The sequence below is a fragment of the Rattus norvegicus genome, chromosome 19, assembly GCF_021556685.1.
Source record: "Rattus norvegicus strain SHRSP/BbbUtx chromosome 19, alternate assembly SHRSP_T2T, whole genome shotgun sequence".
NCBI lineage: Eukaryota > Metazoa > Chordata > Mammalia > Rodentia > Muridae > Rattus > Rattus norvegicus.
This window is the reverse complement of record NC_141552.1, coordinates 38821852-38847500: the sequence shown is the minus strand read 5'-3', so window position 1 is coordinate 38847500 and position 25649 is coordinate 38821852. Positions and strand designations below refer to the sequence as shown.

Below are 25649 nucleotides of genomic sequence, written 5' to 3'. Positions count from 1 at the left end.
CGAGATATTTGGCTTTGGTAATGTGCCCAGGTCACAAGAAGCACAAGAAGCCTAGTAAGACCCCCGGCAATGAAATGACCAAAATAACTTTTAGTCTTGAAACTGTTCTCTCCAGGGCTGGAGAGACAGCTCAGGATTAAGAGCACGCATTTCTCTCAGGAACCAAGTTCAGTTCTCTGCGCACACAACCTGTGGTTCTAACAACCCTATCACTCCAGTTCAAGGGATCCAGTGCCCCTTCTGGTCTACTTAGGCAACTTCACTCGTGTGCATGCGCACACACACACCCCACCACTACCACCACTACCACCACCACCACTAGTTTCCCATGAGGAAGGTGGTAGTTTGTCCTCCTTGGGAATTCCTGGTAGCTCCCAGTTGTTTGAGGATCTGGCTGCCTCTGTAGGAAACGGCAGGATCCTCGCTGCCAAAGGCTCTTGTGATTTGCTGAGAGGAGGGATCCACTTGCATTGCTCTCTCTGCAACACTTGGTAGTATCCCCACCCCCTTTTGTAAATCGTGTGGCCTTTCTTCTGTGGTAGTGGGTGACTTCCGTTCGTTGTCCGTCTGGTGGAATTGCCTCACATCCTGTCTGCCTTTCCTGGTTATTTGTGTGTGCATGTGCTAGTGCGTGTGTGCCTTTCTGCATGTGGAGCCTGAGGACACCACCCCCTTGGTGAAATACCTCTCCCTGAATCTGGAGCCCCCACGGCAACTGGCCTAACTAGCTTAGAGACATCAGGGATCTTCTTGTCTCTGCCCTATCCCCGGGGTTATAAACTTATGCCATGGTATCCCGACTTTTATGTGGGTTCTAGGGTGAAATCCAGGACCTCATGTTTGCACAGACATTTCATCTACTTACTGAACCATCTCTTCAGCCCCCTTGTCTGTTTCTTAGTAGGTTACTTATTTTGCTTTTTTACTTTTCCATATTGATTCCTAGGTACTCTTTGTATATTATGGGAATGACTATTTTATGCTTCCTTTACTCTCAGTTACTCGGTTAATAACACTTTATCATTGCATTACAGCTTTCAAAACACTTTTCCGTTATGATGCTTTTTGATCGACAGCTGTGAATTTTAGAGTGAGAAATTTAGGCTCCCTCCCTCCCTCCTCCCTTGGTAATTGTTGAGCTTAGTATCGTACTTATGAGTGTCATTTCCACTCTGAGGCCATGAGTACATTTTATATTACTTCTGAAAGTTTCGTTCTTGTTCTCCTTTCCTTGGCATGGGGTTGGCTTTGTCACGGGGAGCTAGGAAAGCATCTGATCCCTAGTTGTCCCTGGAGAACTGTCCTGGTTCATTTGTTAGAAAAGTTGTCTGGCCCGAGAGTTCTTTCTGCAAGACAACATCCTTTAAACCTTTTTCTAAAAAATAATACTATTGATTTTGGGGAGGGAGCCCATGAGTCATGATGCTCATGGGGAGGCCAAAGGACATCCTGTGGGGGTTGGTCCTCTCCTTCCACCATGTGGGTTCTGGGAATGGAACTCAGGTTGCTGGGCTTGGTGGCAGGTACTTGCTGAGCCTTTTCACCGGTCCCACACAACCTCTCTGTTTCTTTCCTTCTGGTCTGATTTCTTTCCTAAGCTGTTTGCTCTATAGCTTTGAAAAAGTTCATTGATGTTTTTGTGTGTGTGGTGCATGGGGGTTGCAGAAGTCAGAGTAGGATGCTAGGGGTGCTGCCTTGTCACTCTCCACCTTATACCCTTGAGACAGGATACCGCTCTAAACCTGGAGCTATATTGGCAGCCAGCAAGCCCCAGAGATCCTAGCTTCTCCACTCTCCACAACACTGGGGTTATGAGCAGCTGCAGCTGTGCCCAGCTTCTTACATCCGTGCCGGGGATTTGAACTCGGGTCTTCATGCTTGCACAGTAAGTGCTCTTATCTACTGGGCTATCTCTTCAGACCCTGGGACGTCGTCTTTTTTAAATTACATTTTTACTTGTTAGCTCCTTTAGTGCTGAATTTACATATGATACAGCACGCATTTGGAGGTCAGAGGATGACTTGCGGGTTTCTCCTTAAACCATGCAGGTCCCAGGGATCAAACTCATGTCATTAAACCAGGCTTGATGGCATCCATTTTTATCTGCTGTGCCAGCCCTTCAAGACATAGCATTTTAGTGAGCACCTACTATGTAGTAGGCACTGGGCTGGTATCAGACCACAATGGTTGCTTTTATGATGCTCACAGTTGAACAAGAAGCCTTGATATTCTCTAGTCACAAGCCCGGCAGGGTCCAGGTTCTCTGAGGGGCAAGTAAGGACGTCTCTATGCTGGGGTGACATGGCTGCACATTTGTGAGACCTTGGGTTCAATCCTTGGCACCATGCAAATGAATACATGAATGAGTGAAACGGTTTCCTCTGTTGTGGTGGCCCACTCAGTCCTTGATAGGAATTTGCTATTGTGTGGCCTGGAAGGGTAAGAGAGATGTTCTGGCTGGGAGAAAAGCATGTGTAGAGCCCCTGTAGCAGTCTCTGAGGAGTCTAATCTTTGTCTGAAAGGCAGGCCATTGGAGCAACAGTACCATGACCGTGTGTCTGTGAATGACTCCCACTGGCCGCTGTGTGGAGCACAGATCAGGATGGGGAGCGGTCAGATGCTTTGAGACTCAGCTGAGAACTGATTTCAGGCTTCCAGGTCAAGGCTGTGTGCTCGGGGTGAGGCGGAGGTGGAGATGAAGGAGAGCAATCTGGTGGTAGCCTTGTTGCGCTCCCTCCCTCGCCTTTGGGCTCTACTTCCTGGCAAAGTGTTCTGGGTAAGGAAAGCAGTCTGCTCTGGGAGGATCTCCACAGATGGTCATTGGGATCCTGCCCCCCCCCCAGAGGCTCTGGTCAGCCCCTGGCCTGCAGGGCTCCTGGAACCTGGTTCCCGGCCTCTGCTGTTAATAACAGAGCTGATCTAATGGTCATTGCTTCAGTCTCCCCCAGCTTTCATGGTTTCTTCTCAAGCCAGGTTTTGTGCCACCCCAGTTGGCATGGGATGAGAATATTGATTATTTTTTCTGTTGGTTTCATCTTGGGTTGTGCTGGGAATAAAGCGTAGGGCCTCAAGCATGTGAGGCAGATCCTACCCCACTAAGCTGGTTTTTTAAAATGTAAATGTGGTATTCAGAGATGACTTAGCCTTGCTTGCCACCAAGCCTGACGCCCTGAGTTCTAGCCTTGGGATCCACGTAACGGAAGGGGAGACCTGATTCTCAGGTGTTATCCTCTGACCTCCACATGCATACTGTGGTATACATGTCCCCTCATATAGGCACACACATAAATAAGCTCAAAAAAGTGTGTAAAATTCAGATCTTCAGTGTGTGTCCAGTGGCTGTGGTCAGATCTTCAGTGTGTATACAGTTGGCTATGGTCAGACCTTCAGTGTGTATACAGTTGGCTGTGGTCAGCCCTTCAGTGTGTATACAGCTGGCTGTGGTCAGACCTTCAGTGTGTATACAGCTGGCTCTGGTCAGACCTTCAGTGTGTATACAGCTGGCTCTGGTCAGACCTTCAGTGTGTATGCAGTTGGCTGTGATCAGACTTTCAGTGTGTATGCAGTTGGCTGTGATCAGACTTTCAGTGTGTATACAGTTTGCTGTGGTCAGACCTTTAGTGTATATACAGCTGGCTGTGGTCAGACCTTCAGTGTGTATAACAGATGGAAATCATAGCATATTGATTGCTCCACAGATTTTTCACTTCCTTAATTCATCAATTTAGAAACAGGGAGGCCAGGAGGTGATGATACATGCTTTTAATCCCAGCACTGGAGAGGCAGAGGCAGGCAGATGTCTTAGTCCAAGGCCAACCTGGTCTATAGAATGACAGAGTGACAGAGTGAGTTCCAAGACAGCCAGGGCTACACAGAGAAAACCTGTCTCAAAAGAGAGGGGCAAGGAGAGAGGAGAGGAGAGAAGAGGAGAGGAGGAGGGAGGAGAGGAGAGGAGAAGAGAGGAGAGGAGGAGAGGAGGAGAGGGAGAGGGAGGGGAAATGGAGAGGAGGGAAAAAAGAGTCATTTTCTAGCCCAGGCTAAGTTACCAGTCACAATCACCTGCCTTGTCCTCTTAAGTGTTGGGATGACAGGAGTTGACACAGTGCCTACCTCTAGCGTTTCTTATCCAGGGAACACTCAACTTCCTCTCTTCCAGCTGCTTCAGAGGCTTTGAAGCTTTTCCTGTCCCCCATGCACAGCTGCAAGTGTTGCAGCTGACGGTCATGTTAGTATATTTCCTGTGTTCTTGGGACCCCGTAACGGCACTCTCGTGGAGGTCAGAGGACGACTTTGTGTCAGTTCCCTCCTTCCGTCACAGGATTCCCCAGGGACTGAACTCTGGTCCTTGGGCTTGGCGGCAAGCGCCTTTTCTCCTAAATGATCATGATAGACCCTATAAATATGTATAATGTAAGATTGCTACGAGAGGCTGGAGAGATGGCTCAGCAGTTAAGAGCACTGGCTGCCCTTTTAGACGACCCGGAATCGATTCCCAGCACATGGTAGCTCCCATTGTCACTCCAGTCCCAGAAGTCACGCCTGATGCATAGCAAGGACCTTCCTTTGCCTGGCGAGTCTCCAGTGTGTGTTTACAGTGCATGGTGGTCAAATCTGGGTCATTAGCAGGTCGGTCTTCTCAGCTTTTGATCAGCACTCTGGCTTCAGGCTTGGCTTATTCAGAGGCATCGTTAGAACATTGTTTCTTCTTACAATTCAGGGTCTTTTGTAGCCCAGGCTATCCTTGGGCTCATTCTGTACCCAAGAATGACCACGAGCTTCTGATCATGCTGCTTCTGCCTCCCAGATGTTGGGACTACAGTTGTGTGCTCCTGGTTTTATGCAGGACTGGGGATGGAAGCCAGGGATCCCTGAGTGCCAGACAAGAGGTCTACCAACTGGGCCACCCCACCCCCACCCCACCTATTTCAGTTTCTTTATTGTCTTTTTTTGTGGTTGCCTCCATGGCAGTGGTTTGACTGGTTCCTGCTTGTCTGTCTTCTTGTGTAAGGTCCAGAGAGAGGCCTTTGCCTAATGCAGCTGAAGGTGACACCTTAGAATGGCCTCTGGCTGAGCCTGGAAATGAGCCCTAGCCTGAGGCAGGAGCCATGGCCACGCCCTCACCTGTGCTAGCAGGTGCAGCTGTGATCTTAACAATGCCTTGGGGTCTGGCTGTGCCACAGCGACTCCTCCCTCTGGCTCCCAGGGTCCACCCAGCACCTATGATAATGGCTGCGTCCTGCCCACATCTTTTATCTCCTGGAAGCCTTGTCTTCACTTCTTCTGTTGTGGGTCTGTCTGACTGTCCCTCCCCTCCAGACAGAACGGAAGAGCAGGCCTTCATTGCCCTTGGCATCTGGCCAGCAGGCTCCCTGTCTTTCTCCCCTCCTCATCCAGCATTAAACAGTGAGCTGAGGGCCAGCACCACATCTGCCAGGCTAGGGTGCAGGGCCCCCCTCCTTTCCTGAGCTCTAGGGCTGGTTTTCCACACCATCTCCCAGCTTGGCTGGCTCCCACCCCCTCAGCAGCGACAGTTGTCAATGAATGTCAGCTTGTATTCCGTCCCTACCACTTTAATACTTACTTATCTGTGGTCAATCATAGTTTAAAATTAGGACACAGGCCATTCCAGAAATACACAATTCCTTGGGTTTTAACCAAATGTAGTTCTAAGTATGGTGATGACAGCTTCCTCTCATTTGACGATGTATCTATTCATCAGAAATCTAGGCTGTGCATGGTCTCTGCACATTGTACATCCACACCTGGCAGTTCTTCCCTGGCCATCTAAGTTGTCACATGGCTTGCTGTGGTTCACGATACTTGTGTTCAAGTGACTCTTACCGAGCAGTGGTCCCCGGGAGTGTCGAAGCTGGCAGTTCATCATGGTGTGTGGCTGTGATCCACTGTCACGATTACTGGTCTCTTGCTACGTCTGATTAGACCCTGTCACACATTCATTGGGGTCCCGTGGGTAAAGGAGTACTGATATTTACTGATATTTCTCTCTCTCTCTCTCTCTCTCTCTCTCTCTCTCTCTCTCTCTCTCTCTCTCTCCCTGTGTGTGTGTGTGTGTGTGTGTGGTCTGAGATTCTGTGTGTGTGTTAGTATGGGTGTATGTGTGTTAGTATGGGTGTATGTGTGTTGGGGTGTGTGTGTTTGGGCGTACATGTTTGTGTGCACATGTATACCTATTGGTACAGGTACACCAATGTGTGTGCTAGGAGACAGAGATTGAGTTTGTCCTCTCTCTCTCTATTTCATCTTTTATTGAGACAAGGTCTTTCTCTGAACTGGGACCATTGATCTAAGATGGCCACTGAGCCCTAGGGACCCTGCTGTCTTTCCCCACCCACCCAGGATTACAGCGCTGGGATTACAGGCACACAACTCCTTGCCTGTCTCTGGGTTTTGTTTGTTTCCTTAACATGGATACTGGAGATTTAGTCCCAGGTCCTCTTGAGCAAGTACTTCATTGCCTGAGCTGACTCTTCACCCCGGAGAGGGGACCACTGTGCACCTTGATGTCACAGTACAGGTGTTGACAACCTCACTCTGCCACAGGGTCGAGTGAGGCTATTTAGAGTTCTGTGGACAGACTGCCTCTGTTGATGCAGCACACGGGCCCGTGGATACTGTGTAAATGAACAAGTGTGGTCGAATGCCAATAAAGCTTTATTTGCACAGGAAGGCTAGAAGCTGGGTTATAGAGGCTCCTAAGGAGGCACTGGGGTTTATCAACATCTCTTGCTCATCTCCCTGGGCGCCTCCCTCCAGGGCTCTTTCTCCTCTGCCCTTTCCTCCCTCTCCTTTTATTTCTTCACGTCAGGGTCTCCCTGTGTCACCCAGGCTGGCTTGGAATTCATGATCCTCCTGCCTCCGCCTGTGAAGAAATGGGATTACACATGCATGCCACCACGTTTCGATGCCTTCCCTGTCTTCCAAAGTCATCCTTCTCATCCTCTGTCCTATCTTTCCCAAAGCTAGCAGGCTGCTGGAGCCTGCACCCTCTAAGCGGCAGCCGTGGGTGTCTGACAATTTTAGGGAATGAGGTGCAGGGTCTGCCCCTCCCCCACCCCAGCTTCTATTCAAGCTCCAGGGTTTCCCTTTCCTTGCCTGATGGTGATTTTCCCCAACTCGCTGGACACCCAGGAGCCTCTTGCCTCTATTCTTCTGTCTCTTCATGGAGCAACTGTGCCAGGGCTGCCTCAGGGCCTTTGCATGACTCCACTCCTCCTCACTTCCTTCAGAGAAGCTTCATTCTTAGAACACACCTTATATACATCACATGCTCTCCGCTCCCTCCCCACTCAGTCCCTCGATCCTCTCCGTAACTCTGGACTCCTTAGCTTGTGCATATATCTGCTGGCTGCCACCCACATGGCAGTGACCTCTCTCTAAGGGCAGATGGCTTCATTGCCTGTGTTCGCTGTTGTGACTAAAACATCCCAGATCAGTGCAGTTCCCGGGGTACAGCAGGTGCCCAGTAAACCCATGTCCTGCTCACCCACATTTGTTTCTATTTTTATTTCTACCACTAGGGGGCAGAACTGCTGTGGAATATTCTTTTGCCCAGCTCCTCACTTGGGGGTCATTGTAAGTCCCTGACATTTCCTGTTACAGGTATATACGCCAAGCCTGGAGCATTGCCCTGCGTTAGCCTCCACCTTGTGGCATGTTGTTTTGTGGTGCTGGAAACCATGACCAGGCCAGAGCTGTGTAAATCCAGAGTGAGAATGTGGGTAAAGGACTAACAGAACTAAATACAGACATTCCTGATGGTGTTCCGGGGTGGCTGGGGAGAGGGCTTCTGGGAAAGCAAACCAGGCAGTATTCTCCCTCTGAAGAACCTAGGAAAACGGTGTTGGAAGGTAGAGGTCTTTGGGGCTCACTCTGCTGAACTCTGGTGAGCTGCAGGCTAAGAACTCAAGACAAGGTAGACTGAGGCTGAGGAATAGCAGCTGAGGTGAGCCTTGAGCCTCCACACACTTGTACACAAGTACACAAAGACAGACAGATAGCGGGGTTGGGGATTTAGCTCAGTGGTAGAGCGCTTACCTAGGAAGCGCAACGCCCTGGGTTCGGTCCCCAGCTCCGAAAAAAAGAACCAAAAAAAAAAAAAAAAAGACAGACAGATAGCTAGACACACACACACACACACACACACACACACACACGCACGCACGCACGCACGCACGCACACATGCGTGCTAAAGGACTTGTTGCTTTCGGTCTCCCGACAGAGCTAAGATTGGTTAGGGAAGATGAGTCAAGACTGCTTCTTGAGAGATCTGCTGTAGCTGTCTCACCACAAGGCTGGAAACGTGCCTTATTGGTTTGTTTCCTTTGCTGTGATAAAAACACCCTGACAAAAGTAACTAAGGGGAGAAAGGGTTTGTTTTTGCTCAGAATTTCAGATTACCATCCATCTTAAGAGGGAAGTCAAGCAAGGAGATTGGAGTAGCCATTCACATCCAATCAGGAGAGAGTAATGAATGCATGCCTCTCACTCATGCTCAGCTCATTTTCCCATTTTCAGACAGTCCAGGACCCAAGCCTAGGGAATGGTGCCACCCACAGGAGGTGGGTCTTCCTACCTCTATTAATAAAGCAACTCAACAGTCACCCATTGTCTGACATTCTCTAGACAGTCCCTCCTAAGACTTTCTGCCCTGGTCAGTGGTTCTAGATTGTGTCAAGGTTGACACCTAAAGTTGGCCATTACACCTGGGGATGAAAAGAAAATGATGAGGGCAGTGTTTGCCCTTGGATCTTATACACAAACCTAGATATATCTGGGAAGAACTCTTGGGATTGTTTGTTTGTTTTGTATTGTTTGAGACAGTATTTCTCTGTGTAGTTCTCACTATCCTGGAACTAACTGCGTAGACCAGGCTGGCCTCGAACTCAGAGGTCTACCTGCCTCTGCCTCCTGAGTGCTGGGATTAAAGGTGTGCACCACCTCCCGGCTCATGGGAAGAACTCTTAATTGAGGAATCTCGTTTTGTCGGTTTGGGCTGTAGGCAAGTCTGTGGACATTCTTTTGCTTGATGATTGATGTGAGAGGCTCCAGCTCACCATGGGTGCCACCTTGGGTCGTGAGTGGTATAGGAAAGCAGTCTGGGGAAAAAAGGCCAGCTGAACAAGCTAGTGAAGCGACACTCCTCCGTGCCCTCTGCTCCAGTTCTTGCCTCTGGGTTCCTGCTTTGAGTTTCTGCCTTGCCTTCCCTCTGTAATGGACTGTTACCTGGAATTTTAGGATGAAATAACCCCCCCTTTTCTTCCAAGTTGCTTTTAGTAATGATATTTGGCACCACAACAGAAACTTAAGACAGATCAAAAAGACTGATGGGTCTTCAGAGTTGCATGATGGGAAGATGGCCTCCCATTTACTTGTATATTATTCTATAATAGAGTTTATTCAGGGCATGGGGAGGGCAGTCGAGAGGATAGTAGAGGCAGAGAGAAAGAGAGGGTAGAGAAGTAGAAGCTGGCCATGAGCACGTGGAGAGAGAGGGGGGAAGGATCGAGAGGTCAGGGCAGGAGCAGGAAGGCAAGAGCAAGGGCGGCCAGCCTCCCCTTAAGAGTAATCTTTCCCACATGGACCAGTGACTACTGGGGCCCAAGCAGCCTGAAACAGTTGGCTGGGTCCCCGTGGGAGGGCAGAGCCTCTTCTGGATCTCCCTGTGCAGTACCGTAAGCTTTGAGGGACTGCCTGGCACACAGTTGGAGTGGGTCTATGCTATGAGTGACCCACACTTGCTTTGGGGGGGGGGGGTCTGGGCATTGAGCCACTAAAAAGCAGCCTGAGTAGCATCCTTGGTAATTTCTGTTTTCTGTCTCGGAAATGAATAAAAAGTGGCCCTGCTTCCCAGAGCTGCAGTGGCACCTGTTGGAAGTGGATGGAGGGCACCATGAGGAATGGCGCTGTTTAAGTCACAGGACACAGACAGGAGTTCCCACCTTCATGGGACTGACTGTGTCTGAGGAAGTAAAAGCAACAGAACCACAAAATACATGGCATCGATGACATGCTAAGCAACAGAAAACCAATAAATACATTGTATGTCGTGGAGAGATGACTCAGCGGTTAACCCCTTGCTCCTTGCAGAGAATCTAGGTTCCCAGCACCCGCATGGCAGCGCTCAACTGCCTACAACTCCAGTGCTTGGGGATCCGCTGCCCACTGGGTACCTGCACACTCACAATTAATAATAAAATAATAATAGTAGTAATAATAATAATAACAAACTTTTTAAAATGCGTTGCATACAGTTTAACAAGGCAGTAAATTTTATGTTGCCTCCGGTTAGAGAAGCATCAAGATGATCCTAGCATTACTCCATGCAACTTGACGCTTAAGTTGTTTACTATTTTTAAAGTTTGTAAGTACAGTCTGTGGCTGTGGGAGGGAAGCTGCAGACAGTGAAGGCAGAAGGAAGGTGAGCAGGCTGGGCAGAGCCTGTGGCTTAGGGTTGGAGCTGCCAAGGGAGTATAGAAGGAGGTGGGGCTCAGGCGTCTCAGTCTCCTCCAGCCACCCTGGGAAACACTGGTGGAGGGGCAGGGGCGAGTGCAGGGCGAGTGCAGGAGTGAGTGCAGGAGTGAGGGAGGGCAGGAGTGAGAGCACAGGTAGGGGAAGGGGTGAGGGTAGGAGTGAGGGCAGGGGTGACAGCAGGAGTGAGGGCAGGGGTGAGGGCAGGAGTGAAAGCAGAGGGGGGCAGGTGTGAGGGCAGGAGTGAGGGCAGGGGTGAGGGGAAGGGGTGAGGACAGGAGCGAGAGCAGGGGTGACAGCAGGAGTGAGGACAGGGGTGAGGGCAGGAGTGAGAGCAGAGGGGGGCAGGTGTGAGGGCAGGAGTGAGGACAGGGGTGAGGGGAAGGGGTGAGGACAGGAGCGAGAGCAGGGGTGACAGCAGGAGTGAGGACAGGGGTGAGGGCAGGAGTGAGAGCAGAGGGGGGCAGGTGTGAGGGCAGGAGTGAGGACAGGGGTGAGGGGAAGGGGTGAGGACAGGAGCGAGAGCAGGGGTGACAGCAGGAGTGAGGGCAGGGGTAGTAGGGAAAGAAAGAAGTGACAGTGTGTGTCCACATGGGCAGTGCTGGGAGCCCATCCAGTTTGGTTTTGGAGGCCAACAAAGAGGGCTGCATTCCGATGAGCATTAAACATTGAATTGCGGCCAAATGTTTGCAAGTGTTTGCCATTTTGAGGTCTACCATTGGATGGTGCCCTCTGCGTTCACCGTGTTTTGTAACCACCATTTCCCTGCAGCTCACAGCATGCTGTTACCCCTACCTCAGCCCCCCTGCAGAAGGCCAGCACCTGCTTCATCCCTTCTCACCCTTCCCTCCCCGACCTCAGTTCTGGCAGCCACGGATTCCAGCGGTAATTTGAATTTGGTCAGTAGTTGTTGAGCTCTGATCCCTAGCTGGGGACAGAATGGAAATGGCTGTGGTGAGCTGACAGTCTTGCTCACCTGGGCTACCTGACTTTGACATCCATCACCCTGCTGGCTTGAGTGCAGAGAGGCCAGCTGGCCTGCATTAATGGTGGGGAGGAGCCAATAGCATACAGCCAGGGCCAGCCAACTGCAGTCCACAGTTCTGGGAACTGAGCAAATATGGCGTCCAGAGAGGGGCAGCGCAGCTGACAGAGGGCTTGGCAGGCTCTGCTCCTGTCACTAGAACAGATGCTATAGTGGCCACAATTTGCTGTACCTTGAGCATGGTGCAGATGGAAGGTTCTGGAGAGAGAGCCCCGAGTATGGGAACTTAATCATTGAGCCTCCAACTCTATTCCTGTGATTTCTTCCTTTAGAGAGGCAAGGTTCCTTAGTGCTTCCTCCCATTCAAAGGGTGCTGAGGCAGGAGGATCCCAGGCGGCCAGGAGTTTTTGTTGTCTGGATGACAAGCACTGGGACCTGGGTTTGGTTCTCCAGCACTCACATAAAACCCAGGCTCTGTGGCAGTGACTTCAACACAAGAGGATCCCTGGGATTCATGGCCGGCCAGCCAAGTCAGCTAGTGAGCTCCAGGTTCAGGGAGAGACCCTGACTCACAAAATAAGGAAGAGAGCAGGGCATGAAAAGCAATTGCAGGGCATCTGGCCTCTGCACGTGCAGACGCCGGGACCTGTGTGTGGATACGCCAACCCCACCCGCTCCTTTCTTCCTGCATGTTTTCAGTGTGGTTTTGTTTCTAAAGATGAGTCTCCCTTATGCTCTTGTTAGAGGTTTCTATTTCCTTCTGTCTCTCTCTCTCCCTCAAACTTTTATCCTGTTCCTTCTCCCACCTGTCTCATCTACTATCCAGGTTTTAGCCTCTTCCTTAAGAGCAGAGAGGTGGACCAAGCTGTCACAGCCATAGCCCTGGCTTCAGATCTCACTTCTGTCACCTGTAGTGCTCTGGGCAAGCTGTGCAAGAGGGCATCCTGTCAGGCAGCCTGCACCTCTTGCTTTTCCAAGACAGGGTCTTCAAGTAGCCCAGACTGGTGTTGGGACTCCTATTATCCCTCAGACTGGCCTTGAACTCTCAGTAATCCTTTACCGGCCTCTCCAGTGCTGAGATCGGAGTCATGAAGCATTGAGTCTGGTTGAACTAACATTTTTCCATCTCAGACTTCTCAGCAGCTGCATCCCTGAGCTCGGGTGCGGCCACATGGTGGGAGCTAGCCAGTGGACACGAGAGGAGCAGTATGGGCTCTGTCTGCGCTGAGTCGTAAAGCCAGCATACAAGGCCCTGCTCTCTGTTTTTCTGTGTAGTCGGTCACAGACGCATGAGGGTTTTCATCCGTCAGTGCTGGAAGGAGGAGGCATGTAGCCCCTGCCACACCCACCACAAGCTCACTGCTTCAGCAGGAAGAGAGCCTTGGCCTGCCACACCCACCACAAGCTCACTGCTTCAGCAGGAAGAGAGCCTTGGGGCTTCCCGCTGCTGCAATCCAGGGCTTGCTCTTACTGCAGCAGCATGTGTCCTGTGCTGACCACCTGTCTTCTCTTTAGTGAGCTGGGCGCATGTACTGAAGTTTTGATTACGTGTGCCTGGTCCTCCACTCCTTTCGTTCTGGAGGGCCCTGCTGTCTTTGATTATTAATTATAAATAATCTCCTTTAGCTTTCTCCTCTTTCCGAGACCCAGGCTGCAGACCCCTCACCCGCACCCTCCCCCCTCCTGGTCCAGGCATCCTGCTGAAAGGTGGAGAAAGACGCTCTGACTCATTTTAGCTCTTATTCCCTCCCATCTTCCCTTTTCGGCTTTTGGTTGTCTTTTGAGGCAGGGTCTCACTGTGTAGCCCGGGCTGACTGGCTTTGAGTTTGCAAAGATGCCCATCCTACCATCCAAGCACCAGAATTAAAGTGTGCACTACCACACCCTGCTGGCTTGTCACTTTGAAGGGGTTTCTGCCCTATTTTAAACTTTCCTCTTCCAGCCAGGACCTTAGATTGGGGCTCCTCCAGACTCCAGCTTTTTCTTCTCTTTCTCTGCTGTTCCTGCTGGCTCAGGGCTCTGAGGACTGGGCTCTAGCTGCAAATTAACAAATGGTTCAAATGGCTCAGAGGCACAGCGAGTCTATGGCCTTTCCTTTTGTCCACCTAAGCAGGATGTGAAAGTCATGGCACCCATCCCTCCATTTCCTGTAAATGCCCCTCACCATGGGGAGAGATTCAGTCAGGGTCAGCAGAGACCCAGGAAGAAAATCTTGGCCTGCAGATGTTCCTGCGGCCCTGGGTCTCGTATTGATGAAGCTTCTGGGACGGCCGCCAGGCGCTCTGGATTAAATCAATAGCGTTTGCACAGTGAGCGCTTTTGGGAGTGGGGTGCAGTGTGTTGCTGTATTTTTTTTAATGACCAAGCAAGGAGAATCTTCATGCCTCGCAGGACTGGACTGGTGAGGGAAGAGCTGGGTAGATCCAGACACTTGGGGAAAATTCAGCAGGGTTTCGGAGCTTTCTAAATGTCTAAATCAGATACAAGTGTAAACCAAGACGCTCCCTGCCTCTTCCAGCTCCTGATGGCTGCAGGCAGCCTTTAGCTTCGGTCATATCCCTGCAGTCCCCTGCTGTCTTCCTATGGCCACCCGTGGTGACTTCTAGAATGAAAACAGGTGTGGAATCCTGCTTCAACTCTAGCACTGTATAACCTTCTTGGTTTCCGACTCCATTTATATCTGTAAAGACCCTATTTCCAAGTAAGCTCGTATCTCAAGGTTCCAGGTAAAACCTAAGTTTTGGGGAAGACTATTCGGTCTATGACAGCACCAAGACCAAACTGTTCAACTCCCTCTCCAAACCCATCGGCTTCTCCAAGCCAGCCTCACTTCGTGTAGCATCAGGCAAGGGAGGCATCCTAACACCATCCTCTCTCCTCATGCTTCATGCATCCACCAGGTCCAACCAGTGATATTTCTGAAGTCAGCATCCATGCCCCCTTACCAGGCGCTGCCACCCAAGATCAAACCATTCTCTTCTCTCCCCGAAGTGTCTGTTGCGAGTCATAGCTACTTATCTATTTGCTGTGACAAATAACCACTAAGAATCAGCGTAAGGGAGGGATATGCTGGGACTCCCAGCTTGTTCCATTTCAGCGGAGGACTTTGTATCAGCAGGACTGAGTTAAGACACAGCATCTCCACAAATTTGGAAAAGGGCAGCTGGGTATGGGGTGGCTGTAAGGTTCACCCCAGTAACCCACCTAACATAGGTCTACCTCTTCCAGGGTTCACAGACTCCCAGAACAGCTGGGGACTGAGTGACCACATAGGAAGCCTGGGATGGTGACCAGTTTGTCCCTTAGAACTCAGGTCCTCCAGAAGGAGCCAGAGCACAGTGCTCAGTGTGAGAATCTTGACACACAAATCACAAGTTGCAGGAGTCGCATTATGTGAAACGCAGAGAGACAAGCATGAAGTGGCCAGGCATCAGTAGTGGACAGAAGAGAAGGGGACACTGTCTTGCTGACATCATAGTTTTGGACAGCTGGCCTCTGGAACACCGAGGGACTTGAATTCCATTGTTCTGAATTACTGGAATCATCAGCTTTCTGTCGCTATAGCAAAATACCCAAGGCAATTAACTTATGAGAAGGAAAGGTTAATTTTGGCTCATGATTCTTTTGGTTCCATTTCAGGATGGAATGGATGTGTGTCTTGGGGCCTTTGGTAAAGGAAATGGCTTACATCTGGAGTCAAAAATAAGGAAAGAGAGAAGGCCAGCCGAGTCCACAGTCCCCTTCAAGGGCAGTTCTACCACGATCCAACCTCCTCCCACTGGGATCCAACTCTTTCTCTTTTTTCCCACTTCCCTCCTTTCCTCTCCTGCCCTGCCCCCTGTCCTCTTTTCTCTCTATTGTCTCTGGCCCTATTCTCACTGTAACCTAGGCTGGTCTGTAGCCCAGGATCCTGATTCTCCTACCTCACCCTGACCTGACTAGGCTGTTCCTCTTAAAGACGCCCCTACTTGCCAGTGCCTGCCCAGAAACTGGGCCTTTATTTTAACACCCGGGCCTTTTGAAGACCTTGTCCAGCTCATGGCCCCACCCTGGGTAGGCCGGCAGTTTGCTATGGCAGCCTTAGAAGATGAAGAGAGACATGGTGTGGGAGTCCCCTGAGAATCAACACTGGAAGACTTGGCCATCGCCAGGGCCACACTGGGTAGGAGACAGTGGATCTTTTCCTTCCCTCCTGTCTTCTTTGGTGCCTCATTGTCCAGACTCACCTGAAGGCAGGGATGCAGGCTGGGATGACAACGTTCACACCAAGCCTGCTCCTTCAGGGCCACTGAGCAGGATGGTGCAAGTGATAGCCACAGAGATGCACAGGAGTCCCCAGGAGAGGGAAGGCACAGATGTATAGATGGAGAAATGGTATACACACACCTTGCTACACAGAGGAAGGGAGGGAGGGAGGGAGGGAGGGACAAATGTGTAGAAGAACAAACGGATGGATGGATGGATGGATGGATGGATGGATGGATGGATGGACAGGACAGATGGATGGAAAGAAGGTACAGGTGGCAGATGAATGATGTGAAAAGATAGGGTCATAGACACACAGGGAAGGAATAGCTGCCCAGGACTGGGCCAAGAGGTGGGACCTGGGGTTGAACTCACATGTCAATCTCGGCTGCCAGTGCCTCTGCTCACTAAGCTACCTTGCCGAGCCCTTATAAAACTTTATTTTAATGGAAAATACATAGCCTTGTAAATTCAAGAGTGATTCGCATGAGAATGAATGTCAGATGTACACTCCCTCAGACCCTCCTTCTGTGTCTCTGAAAGTCTCCCAAGCACACAGAGATATAGGCGAGCAGTCAGGCTGACTTTGCCAGTAATGGAGACCAGCTGAAGTGCTGGGGGAGCATTAAATAAATGATGAGGCAGCCACTCATAATCTGCAACCTTTTAAGAGAACGGGTCCCATCGTTCTGCTAGGCAGTAATGTGTCCAGGGTGGTGTACGGCCCGGCAAATTAGAGAAGGTTGTTGACGCTGAGTTCTGCAAGGGGAAATGTGGTCCTTGGTGATGTTGCTGGGCTTAGTCGTATTTATTGAGCAGCTGCTCTGTGTTCTGCACTCAGAAAAATGCAAGGGATGTGGCCTAGAATGAGCCCTGGTCCTGCCCTAATGGGACTGTTGTTCTAAAGAGGGCAATTGACCTAATCAGACAAGGGATTCAAATAAAGGTCACACTCCAGCCAAGCGCAGTGCACAGCAGAGCTTTTAGACCTGGTGGCACAGGCCTGGGAGAAAAGTCTCCCAGAGATGGAGGGGGTGGGGAAAAGGCAGGGAGAGCAAACTGAGGCCAGGCTGGACTGGGGAGCAGGGAGGGAGGGAAGAGGTGAAAGGAGAAAGGAAATGGGAAGACAGGAGGAGAGAGAGGGGAATGAGGAAAGAGGGGGAGGGGAGGAGAGAAGCAGGGGTGGAAGTAGGGAGCGATGCTGGTAACAGCAGTTGCTATTAAACACAGTAAATTTCATTGCTTCGTTGCAGTGAGGTGAGCCTCCCCTCTGTGTTCACAACATAGCAAATGTTCTGGTCTTTGGAGGAACGGGAATAACCAACTCACTATAGGGGAACTGAGGCGCAGACGAAGATAATAATTTTACCCCACTCAAACTCACTTCTGACCCGCAAGCCCCTAAAACTCCTTTACTGGGCCCCTTACTTGGGAAGTAAGGGTGGCCAGAGAGACAGTCTTAGTCTATAGCCCTCAAGGTTGGCCATAAACTCACAACCCTCCAAGTTCAGCATCCGGAGGAGAGACTGGGACCCCCATAACTGCCTCTGCTCTAGAATCTCCCATGCAACATCTCCCCAGTGTTGAATGTCCATAGCTATATCTGCCCTTCAAGGGGACGTTCAGAATGAAAGTTTTGGAATCCCTTGGATAATAAGCAACAAACAACACAGCAAACTAACTTAAATTTTTTTTAAATTGTTTTATTTATTTATTTTGAGACAAGAGTCTCACTGTGCATCTGTGACTTGCCGGGGGACTTACTATGTAAACCAAGCTGGCCTTGAACTCACAGAGGTGTACCAGACTCTGCCTGGCAAGTGCTGGAGAAAGATTAGTGGCTTTCATCACCACCACAGCTAGCTGCTCATATTCTTAAGGACATGATGATTCTCTCTCCTCTTCACTCTGGAGGCAGTGCCAGTCTTAGAGGCCAAGCCAGGGCTCAGGTGCTTAGCACAGCCCCCTGTCTGCCCTCCCCAGCAGCTTCAGTTGAACTGGGCCCGTTGGGTGCTGGCCATGGTGCTGAACTCCATGCCTGCCCTTTCTGATAGGATGTCCTGGGAGCACTGCTGAGCAGTGGGAAGCCCTTTTCTAGCTTAGGCTGTGACTGCTGCTGTGACCTGCCTGTGAACCTGAGACTTTATAGAGCTGGTGAGAGTGAGGCTGTTCATTCATGGCAGCTCATTTCCAATGGGCTTGCAAGGTGTGGTCGGCACACCGTGGTTGACCATTGGGGAATTAGATTGTGAGCTGTGGTTGAACCATAAAGCATTTGCTAATGTGCGTGAGGCCTTAGATTATCCCCGGCACCATTAACGAGTGAATTAATAGCAGCCATTACTTAGATCTTGGATGAAATATAATCTGTTTGGCTAAGGTTCCAAGTGTAGGGCTAGGTAGGCCTGGTGGGGCACACCTGTAGTCCCTGCACTTGAGAGGCTATGGTTAGAACACTGTGAGTTCAAAGCCAGCCTGGGATACACTACAACACCCTGCCTCAAAAACAAACGAAAGTGCAAATAAACACTCTTTCTGGTGTTTTTTAGTTTATTTATTTACTTTTACATCCTGGCCAAAGTTTCCTTCCCCTCCCACTTCTCCCAGTTCCTCCCCCTACTCCTATCTTTACCCCATCCCCCATCCACTCCTCCATTTTTCTTCAGAAAAGGGCAGGCCTCCTATGGATGTCAAACAGCGATGGTATATCAAATTGCAGTGATGTTAGGCACACCCCCTCCTATTTTTTTTTTTTCGTTCTTTTTTTCGGAGCTGGGGACCGAACCCAGAGCCTTGCGCTTCCTAGGTAAGCGCCACACCCCCTCCTATTAAGGCTGGATGAGGCAACCCCAGTAGGAGGAAAGGGTCCCAAAAGTAGGCAAAATATTCAGAGGACGGCCGTGCTCCCACTGTAGGAGTCCCACAAGAAGACCAAGCTACACAACTGTAAGGTGAGTGCAAAGGGCCTAGATCAGTCCCATGCATGTTCCCGGGTTGGTGCTCCAGTCTCTGCGAACCCCTGTGAGTTCAGGTTGGTTGACTCTGTGGCTTATCTTGCCTCCCTCTGATTTTTAGACGCAGGCAAAACGATGCTTTAAAGCATAGCAAGTGACGGCTGGGCTTGTACAGTGCCAGGCAGAATGCTCAGTGAGCATCTGTGAGGTTTCATTCTTCCCAAGCAGTGCAAAAAAGGAGAGGGAGGAGGGGCAGTCCTCACCATGGTCTAACTTACAGCGGTGCAGTGACCAAGCTGGTGACCAGACTTGGGGCACAGCTCTGTGTTACTTCGCTTATTATGTCAGATCATAGGTGCCATCCTCGCTGCAAAACTTAAAAAAAAAGAGTGAAATTAAATTGTGAACTGTGGCATGGTGTTCCCTGAGCCCCACTCTCTTGCCTCTTTTGTGACCTTGACCAAAGTTTAAAAATCTGTTTGAGCACTGAGTTCATCCAGAAAAAAAATGGGGCTGAGAACAAAACTCATCTTGCAGGGTGTTTTCAAGGGACTCCAGGGGGCACACCTCTGGCTGCATGGCCTCCGAAGCAGCGTTCTGTCAACAGCTGCTATGGTGTTTGTGCTGTGGATGGGCCCGGAACATCTGGGCCCAGTGCTTCATTCAGTGGTGGTGGGGCATGTGCTTGTTGTATCAGTCACCGGGTCTCAAACGCCCAGGGCTCAAAGCCCTTTGCTCTCCTCCTGGAAGCTCCTGAAAAGGACTGGAGGCTAGATGTCATGTCACTCTTGCGAGAGCTGCAAAACAGAACTGACTCATTCTTTGTATTTCTTCAGCATATGCCCCTTGGAAACCTCTTCCAGGGACAGGGTCACCTGAGACATCGGGACCTCCTTTGAGGCTGGAGCTGAGGCGGAAGAGGGTATCTTGGGAACAAACTGGAAAGCTAGTGCCCGCTGCTAAGGGCCGGGCCCCCACTGCCATGTCCACTTTGAGAAGTAGTTTATCTTGGGTGGACTGATTACCACAAGGCAAAGCCCTGAGAGCGCACGCAGCCCGCTTTCCCCTAAGCAGTTTCTCAGTCGTTTTTCAGAGCCTCCTACCAGGATGCTCTGCGGTCCCACTGGGCCTTCTGAGGAGACTCGGGTTGAGCGCTTGCCTGCAGGGCTGTATGGAGTCCATGGGGATGGCAGCTTGGCTTTCCCAGCAGACTGCCTTCTCTTCTTCCCACTCCTCACCCACCTGCCTGCCTCTGGCCTCTTCACTGCCCATGCCCAGGGAGCAGTGTGGCTAACGCGGGCATTGCTCAGCACGGCTGTGAACTGGGACTCGCAGATCTGGCGCAGGGATCTGGGCTGCAGAGGTTCCTCTTGCACCCCCTGCCCAGCACAGCCTTCCATCTCTGCCTCAGGCTCTTCGCCTCTAATCATGGCAGGAACTCAGAAGCCATCTTTAGTCCTGGTACCCAGTGACTGTGATTTCAAAGGGCTTTAAAACTGCTTTTTAGGTTTTTAATTTTTTATGTATATTAGTATTTTTGCTTGAACGTGCATATGCGGACCATCTGTGTGTCTGGTACCTTTGGAATTCAGAAGAGGACGTTAGATCCCCTGGAGCTGGAGTTATAGATGGTTGTGAGCCACCATGCGGGTGTTGGGAATTGAACCTGGGTCCTCTGCTGGAGCAACAAGTGCTCTTAACCACTGACCCACCTCTCCAGCTCTAGAAAAGACTTTAAAAATGTGCGTGTTGGGGTTGGGGATTTAGCTCAGTGGTAGAGCGCTTGTCTAGGAAGCGCAAGGCCCTGGGTTCGGTCCCCAGCTCCGAAAAAAAAGAACCAAAAAAAAAATGTGGCGTGTTTGCCTGTGTGAGTGTTCATGTGTGTGGAAGCCAGATGACAGCCTTGGGACCATTGTTAGAAACACTGTCCACCTCCTTTTGGACAGGGCCTCTTTCTAACTTGGAGGTCACCAATTCAACTAGCTTAACTATGGAGGAGTCCCAGCGATCCCTGTCCCCATCTTCTCAGAACTGGGATTATAGATCTGGTGTTTTACATGAGTTCCAGTTATCAAACTCAGGTCTCCATGCTTGTGAAGCAAGTGCTTTAACTGGGGTCATCTCCCCAGGTCCCAAATTGTAGACGTAATGTGTCCCCAGGGAATTGGTCTAAGGGGACGTGAAGGAGCAGGTGCAGAAATAGCACCTATGGTCTCCCCCTCCCTTCCCTCTGATGAGACAAATGGTGTATAGTCAAGGCTTTCATAGGGAAGCCAGACAAACCTGTGAGCAAAGGAGGCCAGAGCAAACCTCTGCCTCGTCACACCTGTTTCATAGGTAGACAATGGACAAGATGAGGTCAGAGAACATGGCGGTCTCTTAAATACAGTGTGTGGGGAAATTAAGCTGAGACAGAAGAGAAGGAAGTGACCCTTGAGTAGAACTGTAGAGGAACCAAGGGAGGGAATCCTGCTGGAATCTGCAAAGAGCCTCCCAGAAGAATGAATAGCACACGCGAAGGTCCCTTAGCTCAAACATGCCTGGGATGCTTGGGAACTCTGGGGACATCATGGGTAGAGCTGAGTGTCCAAAGCAAAGCATAAGAGAGGTCAAGGAGGCAGTGAAGGCTCCTGGACCATGGAGAGGGCCCCAGCTTTTCTTCCAAGTGCGATGAGGCCTATTGAATGCCTACGAGTGCCCACACGCATTGTAACCTGGAGTCTTCTGCCTGCCTGCCCCCAGCCCAGTATAACCCTTGCTTCATCGAGATATGAGGTGTCTTCTCAGCCCCCTGGCCTGAGTCGGGGAATCTAGAACTCTCCAGCTCACTGGGACACTTGGATGTGGAGGTATAAACTAAGAGGAAAAAGAAGAGCCCTCCTCCTGAGAGGACTCAAAGCTCTGAGCACCTGGTTTCACCCGTCCTGAAGTAGAGCTTTCTGAACCATGCTGCTGTATAGCCTCGGAAGCTCCAGAGGCTCCTCCTGACTCAGCAGGTAGATGCAGGGCTCAGACTGCATCCTTAAAGGGCCATAACATCGATGACGCTGATCTCTTGCTTTGTACAGCTGGAGCATGGGGCATGCTCACACTGACCCTCACGCTTAGTTAGGGTCTGTGAAGTGACACTTAGAAGCTCGTGCATCTGGGTTGGACTGAAAGAAAATGAAAAGGTGTCAAGATCTGGGCCAGGGGATGTGGGTCTGTCATTCTAAAGGCTCAGGAGGCTGAGGCAGGAGAATTGCAGTTGTCAGGCATCCCTGGGCTGCAGCATGACTCAGAGGCCAGCCTGGGTGACTGCGTGAGATCCTGTCTTGAAATAAAAACTAGAAAGAGGACTGAGGATGTGACTCAGAGGTAGAGCTCTTGCTTACCGTGCATGAGGCACGGGGTTGCATTCCCAGCACTTCGAAAACTGACAGATAAATGCAGTGAAGCTATAAGGGAAGTCTTGCTGACCCTCCGCCTGCACGCCAGGAAGGAGTGGGTCCTCCTTGACCCTCCGCCTGCCCACCAGGCCTTCTTTTCAGACCTGGGGAACTCTGGGTTCTGAAGCCTAGACAGTAGGAACCTTGCTGACACAGCAGCACCTAACTGTGGTGCCAGCTGCTGCTAAGGCCCTTCCACAGCAGCCATCTGGGGACAGGAAGCCAAGGAATGCCAGCAGGAGATGGTGCCTCTGAGAAGCAGCAGCCACTCAGGCTGGGCGGGCAGGCTGTGTAAGGATGTGAGTCTCATTCAAATCTCCAGCAAGGGCTTGGCCTCGCTTTCTCTGTGTGCAAATAGCAGCTCTTGTTTTCCAAGCTGCAGGGTGAGACAGAGGGGAGTCTGCAGTGCTTTGTTCTGAGGCTATCACGGTCACTGAGAGGCAAGAAGCCAGTCACTGCTGGTCTGTGAGAAGCTTTTGTTATCTTCCTAAATTGCTGTTTGCAGCCAGGCAGTGAGACAATACCAAACAGAGGGGGCCTGGCTTTCCCGCCTTCCTGAGTTGCTTCTTCCTACATTTACTGCCTCTGCCTTTCCATCTGGAAAATGGGTTCAGGTTCAGCTCCTTTCAACCCTCTAAGGGGTGGATTGATAACATTTCCAGAATACAGTGGCCTGTCATCCCATCATCTGAGAGGCTGAGGCGGGGGTGGGGGGGCTCCTGATTTTGAGGCTACAGATTAAGACCCTGCCTCATAAAAACAAGAAAAAACAAAACAAACAAAAAACAAGCAGACTTCTGAACAGGTCAAGATTAAAGGGCACCAAGCCAGTTAATGTTGCAAAGGGGCCCGGTTGTTCCCATATAGAATGGGAGGGCACACTGTCCCTGGGGACACTCGGTGGTGCATTTGGTTTTACAGCCACACATGCTGCTTCATAACCCACAGTGCCCACTACAGTGCCCACTCAGGCACTGTCAGGCTGGGAACCCATTGTGCCTGTACTCAGGGTGCTGGGATTGCATGTCTAACATCCACCTGTTCTCTCTCAGCCTTCCAGCTCCAAGATTTCAAGCTCCATTCACAAGCTGTTGGACTAGGATTGCTTCTGAGAGACTGAGCCAGAGAACAGGGGGTGACTTTGCTGTGAACTAGGTCTGTGTGTCAAGTCTTCATATAGAAGCAACATGGGAGCATGGGTACTCCCAAGGGCTGAGGCCCCATAGGGCCCAGCAGACAGTTCCTGGGAGAGACTGCCTGCTCTAAACGCCACTAGTTTTGAAAGATTCATTTTGGTTGTGAGGCTCAGTCTTTTATGACTGGACTGAGGCATCTCTCCAGCCCACAAAAAGATTGTGTGTGAGTGTGTGAGTGTGTGAGCATGTGTGTGTGTGTGTGTGTGTGAGAGAGAGAGAGAGAGACAGACAGACAGACAGACAGACAGACAGACGGGAGGAGGGAGAGTTAGTTGAATGCAGTGTCCATGGGCCAGATCCTGAGAACTGAACTGTCCTCTACAAGAGCAGCCAATCCATCTCTCAAGCTCACCCCAACCCCGAGACCCAGTATACTTTGTAGCCCTCAATGGCTTGAAACTGTCTATATAGAGCAGGCTGGTCTTGAAATCACAGAGATCTATCTGCCTCTGTCACTAACTCCCTAGCATTCCTTCCAGTCAGAATGTCGGCAACTGTGTATCCAGTTCCCACACAGGAAGCCATCACTTTCTCCCTCAGCCCCCAGCTTCCAGGAAGGTGCCTGGAAGACCTCTGACTCTATGTATTCCACACACAGTGGCTAGCTGCCTCTTGGTCCCTTGCTCCCTTCTCTCAGCCTCCTGGTCTCAGGTTTGTCCATGTAACAGTGGATTGCTCTAGGCTAAGCGTCGCCCACAGTGGACAGAGCAGCCCCTTCATTCTTACTTGTCTGTCCAGCAGTATCCTTATAGGCCACTCCCATTTTTTGGCAGGTGATCAAGAATGTGTTGCTGTCAGTCACACAGGAGTGTTTAAGTTCTGGGTTTTTTTTTTTTTTAACTCTTTCTGAACCACAGCATAAAATTCTAGCGTGGGATGGTAATTCCATATTTAGCCTTTCCAGGAAATTCCTGAAGCAATGCACAGGGTCCCTGAGACCCCAAACCCCCAAATCCTCCCAACGCCCAGCTTCATTTTACTTTCTGTTGCTCTAGTGGAAGTGAGAACTCATACTTCTCTGAGGTGTTTTTAAAAAATCTGTCGGGGAAGAGGCATGTATGAAATGTGCACTTTGGGGGTGGGAGAGCATGAGTGTGTGTACAAAGTTCATGAATGGAGGTCTGAAGACAACTTCCAAGAGTCATTTCTCTCCTTCTACTATGTTGGTCCTGGGGATCCTGCCCAGGTTTCCAAGATTGGCATTAGGTGCCTTTACCCACTAACCTTTTCCTTGGCCCATATCTGGTTTTCTTTCATCATTTATGCTTTAGCTTGGGGTGTATGTGTATGTACATGTGTATGTGCAGGCTTAACCCAAAGAGGCAGGTGACTGTATGTGCAAATGGACTGGGGATATGAAAGAATGAGGAGCTGAGGGGCGGACTGGAGAGGTTGGGCTGGGAGAGGACAGAATGCTAAGCACAAAGCCACTGGAGGTCTGCTCCTTAACCCCCACACTCCCTTCGAGTACATGATCCTGGCCACCATCATTGCTAACTGCATCGTCCTGGCCCTGGAGCAGCACCTCCCTGATGATGACAAGACACCCATGTCCGAGCGGCTGGTGAGCAACAATGTGGAAGGGGTCTGGGTCCCTGGGTTGAGAGCTGTGTAGGAGAAAGCCTGCTTTGCACCATCACCAGTGACCTGGGGACACGGAAGCCCTCACTGCCCATCCCCACATTGGGGACATGGAAACCCTCACTGCTCAACCCCACACTAGAAACCCAGCTGACCTGATATACAGGGCGCAATGACCTTTGCACTATAAAGACATCATGCTCAATCCAAGTTCTATTTCCTGTTTGATGCTGAGAAACAAAATTTTCATGAAAAAATGTGATTATACGTAAGTATCGAACAGAACAGTTAGCCACTGTGAACTTACTCCTCAAATTTAGTCACTGAGGCCCCGTTCCACACACTTTCTTGACCTTAGTTTCCCTCCATCCTCATCTTCTGAGCAGAAGTATTCTAGGATTCATCTACAGTTGACAGGTATGTCCTTATGTCTGCATAACTAGAAGTGCAGAAATCTCGTGTTGCCATGAGAACATTTTTTATACCCAGCACAACTATCACTAAAGCCTCAGAGCCAATCAGTAACCATCATTTCTCAATTACATCATTTTAGGGTTGTTTTGTTCTACCAGTAGTCAAATACAGACTTGACTTGTTTATTTATTACTTATTTGTTATTTTGCTATTACTAAGGGTGAACCCAGATCCCGACACATGCTAGGCCAGCTCTATGACCTTGAGCCATGGCCCAACCCCTAGGCATAATAGGGCTTAATTCCCAGAGCACACCCTCAGCGTCTCACTAGTGAATTCTAGGCCAGGCTCTACTGC

At 50.4% G+C, this 25649-nt stretch overlaps 1 protein-coding gene across 11 annotated transcripts in view; it reads left to right on the top strand.

The window, feature by feature from the left end:
• Cacna1a (calcium voltage-gated channel subunit alpha1 A) overlaps window positions 1-25649 on the top strand; it is a 297093-nt gene that overhangs the window by 94800 nt on the left and 176644 nt on the right. For all 11 annotated transcript variants that reach the window (NM_012918.6, XM_087593877.1, XM_087593876.1 and 8 more), the window contains 1 exon segment: window positions 24756-24861. In NM_012918.6, coding sequence (NP_037050.3) covers window positions 24756-24861 — 106 coding nt within the window.